General features: G+C 37.1%; 1 protein-coding gene across 45 annotated transcripts in view; it reads right to left on the bottom strand.

The window, feature by feature from the left end:
• Positions 1–13,316, bottom strand: part of GTDC1 (glycosyltransferase like domain containing 1) — a 376,361-nt gene that overhangs the window by 12,893 nt on the left and 350,152 nt on the right. For 34 of the 45 annotated variants that reach the window (XM_074009028.1, XM_074009012.1, XM_074009024.1 and 31 more), the window contains one exon: positions 11,631–11,740. The exons of 7 other annotated variants lie outside the window; for them this stretch is intronic. In XM_074009028.1, coding sequence (XP_073865129.1) covers positions 11,631–11,740 — 110 coding nt within the window. Of the gene's footprint in view, positions 1–1,783; positions 1,819–2,636; positions 2,847–11,630; positions 11,741–13,316 lie in introns of all 45 variants that reach the window. 4 more of the 45 variants (XM_074009006.1, XM_074009000.1, XM_074009007.1 and 1 more) reach the window with 1 other exon arrangement.

Genomic DNA, 13,316 nt, shown 5'->3' on the forward strand with positions numbered 1-13,316 from the left:
AAAGAGGCTATGAGAATAATAAAGCCAAGGGAAATCTTTTCTCCCATTTAAGTAGTAGTTTCCTCACCTAAATCCAACATTTAGGGTTAATATCCCTTTACTAGTGTAATCAATCAATAAGCAATTATTGAACACCAGCTATGTCCTTAGTATCTAGCTAGACTCTAAACGTTGTTTTCCTAGAATCAATGTACCTTTTAAGATATGATAAAATGAACTGTAAAGCATTATTTTCTGTTATATTTTTCAATTGATGAAGTTCATAAAATGAACATCAAGAAACTAAACTCATCAGTTGGTACAACTTTCATTCTCAACACGATCAGTCTGACATTTTTTATAAGCACTGAACACAGTTAAAACGTACTGTGGGAAAAAAAAAAAAAAAACTTGCTAAATTACAAGGAACTTTGTAGGAAGAAAGATAATAAAACCAAATCAGAATTCCTGATTTTATTTTATTGCTAAGAATCTTCACTGAGTAAAATGGTACAGTTTGAGTTGGCATTCTTATAAAGTGGAGATAATATCTGATCCTGGAGGAATGTCAGAGTAAAGGAAATGTATATGAAGCACCTAACACAATGTGTGGAACACACTCAGCATTCAAGAAACAGCAATTTTATGGTATGTCAAATACATTAATCTCAGGAGTTTTGTCATTACAGTGATAATTATCGAAAAGCTAAATATCTATCTTCTTTCTTTAAAAATAGATAAAAATGAACTGCAATTGCTTTTTCGGATCATGTAAAATTAAAACCAAAGCAGCAATACTTTGAGAATATACATTTTTTTTTTGGTAAAGTTAAAATCTAAATAAAGATATCAAAATGGATATATTTTGTATATTCACAAATCAGTAATATTTCTATAATGATTTGGGAAAAAGCCGAGTCAATTTAATTAAACATGTACAACAGTATACCTACTATGTACACGGTGTTGTTTACAACTGTGGCTAATGGTTGTGAAATCAATTTAGAGCAGCATAAAAAGAAATTAAATCAGAAAAAGAAAACAGTGCGTCAAATAAGAATGTGTATTATAAAAGCCTTGTTTCAATTATAAATATATCTACATTAATAGGTATACTGAGCCACAATGTAAATATATATCTTGATGTGGATCATGGTCAAAAGTTTGAAAACACAGCTGTACTAGGATCTTTGGGTCATATGAGGTTGTGTCAGATACAACTGCCATTATTCTCAAGAGCCTTCTATTATCGAAGTATGTATGATAAATATACTGCAAAATGCAAACAAAATCCCATGGACATTCAAAGAAAGGAGGTAGCACATGTGTTTGAAAGGCCTGTGAAAGTGGGTGAGATGACTCTTGGAAGATAGGTTGAGCTTTGACAAATAAAGGAGGAGGGAGGGGCACTGGGTGGTGACATATGAGCTATCTTCAGGGAACACCGACTAATCTAGGCTACAGTGCAGGATATACATGTTTAAGGATTGAAGTAAGGCTAGGAAGGTAGCTGAAACCATACCAGGATGGTCAGAACACTGAGGCTGTACTTAATGTGATAAGATCAGAAGAGAAGGTGAGATACATGGGATCATCTTTAGGAGTGTTTTTAGTCAGCCCCACAAAGACCTAAAGATAAACTCAACAAGAAAGAATAAAAGCTCCCATAGGATACTTGAAGGTGAAGAACGAGTAAGAGGAAATGACGGGATCAAAAACATACACCAGGGTAGCTGGAATAATTGTGACTGGCAGCACAGGTAGATATCAGAATGATGAGGAATAAAAAGTGTTTTCAATATACCTTTGTAACAAATCTGCACATGTAACCTCCTGAACCTATAATAAAAGTGAAAAAAAATACAGGTAGAAAACAAAGTGTATTTAAAAAGTACAATTATTATGCTTATGGTTTTTATAATAAACATTTCAGAAAGTGTCACTAAGTAAAATCCCCTTGGGGGTGGGGATTTTAAGTCTGCATTTTAAAAGCTCAGAAACCCTAGTCTCCAAGGTCTCTTCTAGTTCTAACTTCTTTAGAATGACTTTATTTTACAGATGAGTAAAGTAAGGCTGAAAGAGGTGACATGGCCAGTCAGTGGCAGAGCTGGAACTAGACCCCGAGCCTTATAAATTCCAGGACAGTGTTCATTGCATGGCAGCATATATCTGATGGTTTCCATTTCAGAAATGTAACAATTTAGCCAAGGAGAGAGATAGCTGGAAAACCTCGCTAGTTGGATCCAGATACTCATATTAATTCCCTGTTGTACTGCTTTCTGTCAGAGACTCCTGTTCTGATAGGCATTGCGGGAAACAGGAATATTAAAACAGGCAGGCCTTCCCCCATCGTCTTTTATTGGGGAAATATTATTTTGACCATACCACACTCCAAATCATGACCAGTATACAACTATAGGAACTCAAAACCAAGTATAGCAACTACATCCTAAGATCTCCCATCAACCCTAAATCTCATATACATTTATAGGCTTTCAAAATTAAGGTCTGTTTCCAATTTCCTATTTGTCTATTAATGTTGATCTTTTCTATTAATTAATTTATTTTCCTGGGTCTTTTCCAAGTGCACATTTCTCAAACTTTGAGGACAGTTTATGAAAATGACAGAGCACTTTCCCTCAGTGATGTTTTCATACTTATAATTTTGGAGAACAATTTCTTGAGAGATGTTTTGGGAGCTGTATTCCAGAACTCATTATCCTCATGGTCTTCCCTGGTAGGATGGATAGATGATCTTGCCTTAAGAGTTGCAATGAATCTTCTGGTTTCAGCAGAAAATATTACTCCACTTACAGAAGCTGCAGGAGTAGACTTTAAGCCCAGGGATGGCATGCCTGGGAGTGATCCTAGAAAAAAGAACGATTCTCACAGGACACATTGAGGAATGAGAGTGAGTTGTTACCAGTTATTTGCAGCTGGTGAATGTTTTGAGCATTTGGGAGGGAAGGGTATCAGCCTAGTTAACAAGCCTTTCCTGAGAAAGGAAAAGATAGCTTCACAGGTACTGAATGGGAACCTCGCCCTTGTTAGGTTATCAATAAAAGCTGGGCCAGGGTAGCGCTCCCACCAGGAGTGCTGCAGACTCCTCTTCTGTGGGGCTGTTTCAAAAGTTCTACTCTTCACCTACAAAGTGCCTTCCGGTCAGTTATACCATGGCCCTGTCATGGCAGCCAAGTGACTATAGTGCAGCGTGATACATGCTTTGCAACTGATGGAATGAGTACAGATGCCATGAAGCAACAGGAAGGAAAGAGAAGAGTTATAGAGTTGGGATTTAACCAGGTGGAGAAAGGGTTTGATTTTGTCTACATGGGGAGGAAGAAAGCAATTTAAGCAACAAATAACACAAGACATGGAGGTGGGTAAGGGCACAGATGTATTCCGGAAATGGCAAAGATAACTGGAATTCATGAGGAGCTAGTCTGGGGTGAGATTCTGAAGAACCTCCCCCGCTATAAAGGAAATTAAGTTCATCCTGCAGAAAATCTGACACAAATACTTAATATTGTTATACTATTATGATTATCTTCTTGGACGTTGTAGGTTTAGAAGGAATACTGACGATAGCAAGTAGATGAACTCAGTGTCAAGGTATCCAGAGTCTGGGAGGCTAATCTGAAGCTTCTGTAGGAGTCAAGGGCCCAGAAGAAAAGGGCAAGAACTGGAAAAGAGGCAACAGAATCAGAATGAGGCATGCGATCAAGAAAGAGTAAGATCTTAGTCACCTGTTCGCTATGGGACAGTAGAGAAGAGAACGAGGCAAGAACAACTTTTGTCATCTGTTTTTTTCCTTCTTGGAATTATTTCCGTGGGATACATTCCCTTGTGAAATGACTGAGTCAAACAAAAGGTAGAGTAATACAGTTCAGGAAAAATAATGTACATCATCACCACCATACATGCAGAGGTTGCCCCACAAGTGGGCTAGTCTTAGTTACAAGTCTTTACTTTTATTGTTTTGTTCAAAGTAACTGCTCGCTCATAATTTTTTTTTTGTATTTACATATATTTCATTACTGGTAAAATTAGAGAGTCTTCTCCCCTAAAAGTTGATTTAGTATTTCTTCTGATATTATCATCTCTTTTGTTTATTAGCTGTGTGACCTCAGGCAAGTTATTCAACTAAAGCCTAGTGTCCTCACCCATACATAGGGGAGAGTAATTATACTTATTGAAGGGATTGCTGTGATATAAAATGAGATACCACAGTAAAAGCCTAGCCCTGGCTTGGTACGGAGTAAGAATTCAGTAGATTACTGTACTTATAATAATGTGTTGATGCTACTGCAAACCTTTACTTATAAATGTATAATTTGTTGTTTTATCATGTAAACATTATTTATTTTATTCAATTAACTGATTTCACTAAGAAAAAATACTCTGTTTTTGAGCTGGGATAAGTGTATTAGTAAATTTTGTATTAGTAATGTTTGTTGGTTCTTAAATGTATATACAAGTTTTATTTCTGCTTCTCCATTTCTGCCTAGTTGTTTTTCTTTCTTTTTTCACTTTCATATTTTAAATCTGTATGGTACTCTTTGAAAAGTTCTCACTTCATACATGTTCTGAATTTGGTAGGACATGTTTTCCTTTGTGATTCCTTTGCTAGTTTGCCCTTTCATTTATTTATTTTGTTTGGATTTTAGAACCACTTTGTGAGGATATGTAAAGTAATATTCTGGCACCCTAATTGGAGCCTTGTTACCTTCATAAATTATCTTAAGGGATACCATCATTTCTATTTAGCATGTATTCTTTTTCTGTCAGGAGCTTATATGCCTACCTTTAATTGAATCTTCCTTACTTCTCCCATTATGTTTTGTTGATTTCTTTATTTCAGCAAAGGATTGGGAGACAGAAGACTTCAGTTTGAATTTCAGATTCTTGAAAACCGACTTTCTCAATCATGTTCTCGGGAAAGTAACTACGTGTCCATTTCTAAGAATCATGTGAAGGTGGCTCTGTCTACTGAGAATCTACTTCAAGTCCATGCTACTAAAATGGAGCTAATATGCGTCATTTCCTCAGCTATAATTTGGGGAGGTTAATACTTGTTAAATCACTAGACTGCTATAAGGTTTGCCCATAAACATTGTAAATAATGTATTCAAAATTATTAAAATGTTACAATATAAACAAGAGTGTGATATAATAAAATGTAATTATATAAATATTTTTGTTTTCTAATGAGCCAGTAAGATTCCAGAGGGGAGGAACCATGTCTTCATCTCTTGGTATCCACAATACTTTACGTGGTGCTAGACCATAGCAGGAACTCAGTAAGTAATTATATGTTAGGAAATGAATAATGATAAAAAAAATCATAAGGAAAAGGAAAAGGTTTAGGGAATGGTATGGTCTGGAGAAAAATCAGTTTATTCAATCTTACTAGTACATTAACTTCATCTCAATGTATTTTTGTTGTTGTTGTTGTTTTGAGACAACAAGGTCTCTCTGCCACTGTGCCTGGCCTAATCTTCTTATAATTCAGCATTTATCAATACATTAGTAACTTTCCTTTTGCTAGGCTCTCCTTGTGACAAAATTTTAGAACTTTATATTAGGGTGATGTATGTTATTTGTGTCCTAGAACCTTTCTAGTATTTCCCCCTTAGTATAGTTGCTCTGCTGAAAATGAGACAGGAGCTGGGAGCTTAGTGAAGGAGAAGATGGAAGTGGAGGGAAATGTTATATAATTATCCAACATTTGACTCCAGAGCCAAGAACCAGAAATATGCCAAGATCATAGTAATAACCATTGTCATACCAGATACTAACCAGAAGCTTTCCATATACTGTTTTTAACCTCAAATTAAAGGTGAAACAGAAAGACTTCTGTCTGCGAAAACCATAGTTCAGGTTTTTGGTTTCCTTGTAACCTTTCTGGCTGCCCTAATGTCTAAAGCTAAAACTCCTTTTCCCACCATGTCTGCAGCATGGAAAGAAGAACGCTTGTTTAAGGCTTTGGCAGTTCACAGAAAAGAATATTTTGTTTAGAATTACCATTTGTGGGAAACTATTAAGTATACAAACACATTCCACTTATTTGATATCTTAAGCATTTTGTTCTTTTTTTTTTTTTTAAATAATCTCAAGGGCTAACAATGTGACCTTATCATGAGAACTGGCCAAAACTCAAATATTTGCATTGAGGAGCTTCTAGGCTTTTTGGTTCATTTGTAATATGGAGTCTGATGCAGATGCTTTATGTAGCAGAATGACCTTTCCAATTTTCTGAATAAAAACAAAATGAACTTTTAAAGTATAGGATCATCCATGTCTCCTATGGATCCAAAATGCATTAAAAACTCATTCCATGTACAAACTCTGGAGGCAAGTCCACGAATCCTATAATAAAATCTGCATGGTAGTTTAGAAAGCACTTTCCCTCAAATTATCTAATTGTGCTGAAATCCTCATTATAACTCACTGAAGCTGATAGGGCAGGTGATTTTATTATTATTTCCCTTTCCCATCTCCTCCTTTTTATTGCACAGATGGATGAACATGGGTTAACTTAGAAAGCTTCAAGAGACCCAGTCCCAAGCCTGGTTTGCTGAGTTCAATTCCCACAGATCAGTTTCTCAATCCAGGCACTACTGACAATTTAGGTTGGATAACTGTTTGCCATGGGGGCTGTCTGGTATACCACAGAATGTTTAGCAGCACCTCTGGCCTCTACCTACTAGATGCCAGGAGCACCACCCCACTGCGCAACAGTTGTGACAGCCAAAAATGTCTCAGACATTGCCAAATGTCCCTGGAAGTAGAGGTGGGAATCTCTGGTTGAAAACCACTAAAAGCTTTTCAAAATGCCAAGTCACCTGTAAGTGATAAGTAACTCCATTTCTACAGAGACTACCTCCACTTCATATCTGCTGTGCTTTCCAGGACATAGTTGCTAGATGTGTCTACAGATACCAGCTGGGTTGTTTCCAGCAAGAGTATTACAGGCAATGAAATAGCTGTCCCTTATCCACAGGGGATGAATTGCAAGACCTCTATTGCGTGCCTGAAACTGTAGGTAGTACTGAACCCTATGTGTACTATGTTTTTTTCCCCTACACATTTCACATGAGTGGCCAGGAATTTCTCACCATTATCAACTCCTGCTTTCTTACCTGTAAAACAGATGATTTTGTGAATTTCCTTGTAGAGCACAGGCTGAGCATTTGCCTTTGAGGTAGACTGATTGGGTGGTTTCTGGCGAGTGACTTAACCTCCCTGTGCCTTACTTTTTTCAGCTGTAAATGGTAATTCCAACAGTGCCTAATTCACAGGGCTATTGTGAAGACTATGCGTAAAGGGCTGAGAACAGTGTCTAGCACATGCTATGTGCTTAAGAAATGTCAGTTCTATCATTTTTAAGGAATGTTCTTGTAAGTGATGAACAAAGCACTGGAGTGGGACTACAAGTTTCAAATGTCACAAAACATGTCTACTTCATTCACCACCATTGCATCCTAAATGTCGAACAGTGCCTGGCGCAAAGAACGTACTTTAAAAACATTTATTGAAAAAATATAGCAGTGACTAGGGCTGAGGAAAACTGACTCCCAGGTTCCACTCCAAACCCTGCCACTATCTACTGCCCATCTCACCCACCTTGGAAAAGTCACTGATTCTAGATCTCTCATCTCCTGTAGAATGAAGAGATGATGCAAAAGACCTATAAAGTGTAGTGCTATAAATTATAACGGACACTCTTAATTCTACTATTCTTTTTAGGAAAAGGATTACAAAAACTTTGTAACAACATAATTTTTGCTTAAAAACAATCAAGAGTATAGAGACTCTACAAAGTTGCTGAATTACAGTTTTCAAAAGAAATTTAGTGATGAATGTTTCATCAAAAAGGGCAGTAAAACTTGGCACTAATGCCATCTCTCAGTGGTGTGCTACTTTTCCCCCAAGAGCTCTTTAGAGAGGGAAAGAAAACAAAGCTGCAGAGTAATCAGTGGTCCTGCAGTAATACACTAAGCCTTTCTTGGTTTTCCAATCCTTCTGGCTTGTATGTATAAGAGAAAAGCTTGACTCACTTATAGGCAATGTAATCAACGTGACTTAAGCTTTCAGAGTCTGCTTCTCTACCTATAAAATGGGATAGGGTAATACCTACCCTCAATGGGAGTATCATGAGCATTACATAAAATAATCACACAAATGGCCAAGAAAGCACATTTTCAATTAATGGAAGTTATTACTAGCATAATAATTGCAATTATTTACAAGAGAACCATATCCTTACAAATGTTAACAGTGTTAAGAGCAATTGTTCTGGCTGGGTATCACATAGTATATAATTTTTTTTTTTTTTTTTTTTTTGAGACAGAGTCTCACTCTGTTGCCCAGGCTGCAGTGCAATGGAATGATCTTGGCTCACTGCAACCTCTGCCTCCCAGGTTCAAGTGATTCTCCAGCCTCAGCCTCCTGAGTAGCTGGGATTACCCACGTGTACTACCTGGCTAATTTTTGTATTTTTAGTAGAGATGGGGTTTCACCATGTTGGCCAGGCTGGTCTTGAACTCCTGACCTCAGGTGATCCACCCACCTTGGCCTCCCAAGGTGCCAGGATTACAGGTGTGAGCCACTGCACCCGGCCAGAAATGCTAATGTAGTACCCAAAGAGATCTCAGACAAAGAAATGCATGCCAGCTAGGTAATTCTTTTTGTGGAAGCACTAGATAAGAGACTAGGAGTGCTGAATGGTGAGTTGGGGAAAAATTAATGTTTAAAGTTAGAGAAACAGTTGGGTCAGAAAAAAAGAACATGAAAAAGCAGTATAGCTCAGTGGCTAAAGCACTGCCTAGCTGAGTGGCCTATTTGTTTTTCCACCTGGGAAACAATGGAGATAGCAATACTGAACAGGATTGTTATAAAGGGTTAGAGAGTTAATATTCATGAACAGCTTAGAACAACACATGGAATACAGTAAATGCTATCTAAGAATCTGTTACATAAGCTAGAGGGGTGACAATAATGGCTGAAGTGACACAGAATGGCCTGTTACGAAGCCTTTGTTGTAGAGACCAGCAAAACGGCCTTCTAAGGGCACAACCTGGAAAGCTACCAGCTCTTTCATCCATTCCACACCCGGGCTCCTTCTCTGTGCAAGGTGAAGTGCCGTGGTCGTGAAGAGTCAATACACATTTGAAATGGTAGAGATGAACCAGTGGCTGAGGCAGAAGAAAATCTCTGTTGCTACTAGGAGTAACAGAAGCACGTGTATAGACAATATGCTATCCCTTCCTGTGGGCTTTCACAGTACTCCCTGTGTATTTCACAGCATCCCAGTTAGACAGAGATCCCAGAGGGGGAAACTGAGCGCTGTTCACTGTGGAATGCCCCCTCCACAGTGCTCAGTAAGTATGTGTGGAAGCGAAGCCAAAGTGAACAATAATTAGTCACCTGTAATTACTGAGCACTAAGTACTTGGACCCCTAACTGCTCCACATCCTGTTTTCAACCCTCCGTATTGCTCTAAATAGCTCAAGGTCAATGTGTGGGAGAGGAAAGATGTAATCCCAAAACTTAGGCTTTTGAGTAAAAACCGAGTCTTCTTTGTAGTGGTGGCCTGAAAGTACCCAGTGGTAAAACCAGCTAAGAAGCTTTCTGATGGGGGGAATTTCCTCCAGCATTGTTTCTCAGTCCATCCACAAACACCTCAAAGCTGGTACAAACAAAACTGAACTTCTCAGCTTTGCAAATGAGGTGATCTTTTCTTTCCTTCCTTCTCTACAGCCACCCATCTATCAAATTCTCTTCTTTGCTTTCCTTGAGAACATCCCTCTCATAGAGCCCTCTCACTGATTTCTCTGCCAGCACCTTATAGGATCACACTGGGATTACTACCAGAGGGTCTTACTGTGATTCTGTCTACACATCATTGCAAGACACAGCTTCCTAAAATCCAGGTTTCATCATATTTCTTCCCTGTTCAAGATCTAGGCTCCCTATTCCTTACCTTTGCCCAGTCTACTCTGGTTATCAAGCTCCTTCACATGTGGGCCCTGCCCTACCCGTGTAATGCACATACCAACATCCTTATTAAGGTCTGCATGTAGAATCTCCTGTTCTGTTTAATGACCTCACAGCACTCATCACTGAAGTTTTTCTCTCATTTAATCACCTTTTCCAAAATGTTGACTTCTTGTGCTTTGCCCATGTTGTTTCCCCTTTTGGAATAACTTAATCTTTCTTTTCTGGCTATTCAAGTACCAGCCCTTCAATTAACACTCAAAACCACCTGTGTGGCTTAGATAACTGTATAATTGTATTACCTTGTGTTTCATCCTCTGTTGCCTATGTGTAGGCACAAGTGTTCCCTTCTCAAAAAAAAAAAATGATAAATTTCTTGAGAGCAGGGAGTTTGCATTATTTTTACTTATTTGTCCAATAAATATTCACTGAACTCCACCATTGTGTCAAGCACTGCACTGGGCTTTGGGGTACAATGATGAACACGACAGATACAGTCCCTGTCCTCATAGCATTTACATTCCAGTGTGTATGGGCCATGTGTGCTTATGTGCATATGCATGAAAGAGATGAAAAAATTTATACATATATAAATTTATAACTGAGATAAGTACCATGAAGACAAAGTATGGGGTGCTGAGAAATCATGACAAAGCTTCACAGCAAAATAAAATGCCCCTGAGCTGAGATCAAAAGGATGAAATAGAAATGAACAGGCAAACGTCCAAAGGTCTCAAGAAACCTGGTGTCTTAGGGGAACTGGGAAAAGGTCAGTATCCACAGCTGCAGAGGGCAGACAATGAGCCATATGAGACAAGGCTACTGAGATGCACGCTGGGTATAGTTCCTGACACTACTAGAATCAAGAAGCACTTGCTAAGTGAAAGTAAACTTTAGATGTTCCTTAGGAGTTATAATGCACAATGGCTTGTTACTTCTGAAATATTGTTGCTTGTACATTTGATTTTTCAAATAATGCTGAACACCCAAAGCTTAAAAAACATGAATACTTGTATAACTTGTATGCTTATGAATCCTCATTTTACTGACCCAAATGTGACCAGTGAGGATGCAGGGTGAAGGAAATGGCTCTTTGAAAAGGCTCCATGTGCCATTAATAAAAAGAGGATCTGCTGCTATCAGCTTCTGATTTTTCTCTTTCTTAAGTTCAATAAACAAGGCACGAACCAATGACAACTATGACATGGACTACAGTCCATTCCATATTACAAGTTAGATGCCAAAATGCTTTACATAGGCCACCTAACAGATGTTAATGTATTTCAGCCAATACCCATGTGAGCAGGATTCAAACCAGTGACCCCAGAGGTGAGAGGTTATATATATCCAATTACAAATTCCCACTTTCTTTAAGTGTTAAGATGCCTAAAGTAATATATTTTTTTAACATCAAGATGCATTGTACAAACTATATTTGATCAAAGAGATGACTTCACATTCTCAACTTAAATCAAAGAATGCTTACTTATGTATTTTTTAAATTGAATCAGACTTTAATGCCATCGTATAATCTTTTGGTTAACAGTGCTTATCTTGATTATTCTAACAAAGGGAAACATGGAAATTAATACTTACGTTGTAGAGCTTATATCATCTATAAAAATACACATTAGAAAATTCAACAGAGGTACCTGGGACATCTGTGAAGGTTTCTCCAAGGATAGACACGTGGAAATTGAGTCCTAAGTCTTTAAGATGCATTAATACCTTAAAAAAGCTTTCTGGATCTTTATCATGCTCCCTGGAAATAAACACACGAAATATAACTTGTGTTACCTCAGGGCATGTGTTAGGAAAAGTGGTATCACTTCCTACAGTATCAGTTTTTTTCATGGTCTATTGCTGGTTGGGGAGCCTCTGGTATCCAAGCAGAGATTTCTTCCTATAACCTCACACTATAGCATCAGCAGTGTTTTCATGTCCACAAACTTGTCTCTTATGATCAGAACCCAGACCTATTGAAGTTTTAAGGATCTGCAGCCTTAAAGGAGAAATCTGCCTTTTCACATCTTAAGGCTAGACTACAGAAAGTATAGTGTATTTACTTTTCCCTAAAATGGTTAATTTTCTACTTAACAAAGGTTAAAAATAAACTTTTTTTTTTTTAATTTAAGAAAAGACCAATCTTCAAAGGCTGACTCTCCAATGATCATAAGAAGGTACCAACGATGCTTTTCATTTCCATAGGTCTGAATACCTTCCTCTCACATTTACTGAGCTCCTTTGTGCCCACAAGGAACGCACAATTTAGGGAGATTAGAGACCCTCTCACTAATCTCTCATTTTAAATAATTGAATGGAGAATTATAAATACATCAAAAGGAGGTAGGTCTGGGTCTATGTCTGCTGAGTATTAACTTAGGAGTGGAGTTATGCACATACAAAAGAATAGTAATAAAGATAATTCATTTAGTAGAGGCTTTGGAACACATGGATTGTTTTTTGTTTAGCTTGTCAGTCTTCTTTGTAAATGACAAAATGAGAGGCTAAAGGACACTAAAATTTAAAAAAATTCTACAATTCAACAAATAACATCAAAATGAAGTGAGTTTTTTTTTTTCTTAACATCCTAAGGTGTGAATATTTCAGTATTTCTTGCATTTAATTACACTGTTTTAAATTATCTTATTTCAGACAGATGTGGACCAGATGTCTTCAAAATATTTGGTTTTTATTTATAATTCAGAATTTTAACTTCTTTTTTACATTATGGAAAAATAGTTATGTATCAGCAATTGAATTTCCCGTTTACTAATTATGTAAAATAAATCTGTAAATTGATCAAACTGCTATATGAAATATGAAAATTACATCATTCAGGAAATCTCAGGAAAATGACATCTGCAACCCTAAATGTGTTAATTCACAATTCAGTCAATATTTTCAGTATCATGAATTAAAACAAATGTATCTTCTAATTAACATTTTAAAACAGCATTTATAATCTTATGAAATTATAATATCTTATACAATTAGAGTTCTATAGCCATTTAAGTTCTATATCTTTCAGTTTGATTTAGTTCAAATAATAAAGAATGCAATGGTAAAATGTTCATTGGTTTATAAGATGATGTGTTTTACATACATGTACCATTGGGAAGTTTCTGGATAGTTCTCATAGATACTACTGCTATGGGCAAGAACAAAGACTCAAAACAGTCTGAAAGTAAAGAATATGCCATATGCCATCTTCAACCATATCAATCAAATAGCTGCCACCTACCTAATCTATAAAATGTTCTTTTAGTCTGATTCTCTAGGAAATACTTAGATGAAAAGATTGGAAATAACATAATATATCTTAAAGCGGGAGTATC

The sequence above is a fragment of the Macaca fascicularis genome, chromosome 12 (genome assembly GCF_037993035.2).
Source record: "Macaca fascicularis isolate 582-1 chromosome 12, T2T-MFA8v1.1".
NCBI classification, from domain to species: Eukaryota; Metazoa; Chordata; class Mammalia; order Primates; family Cercopithecidae; genus Macaca; species Macaca fascicularis.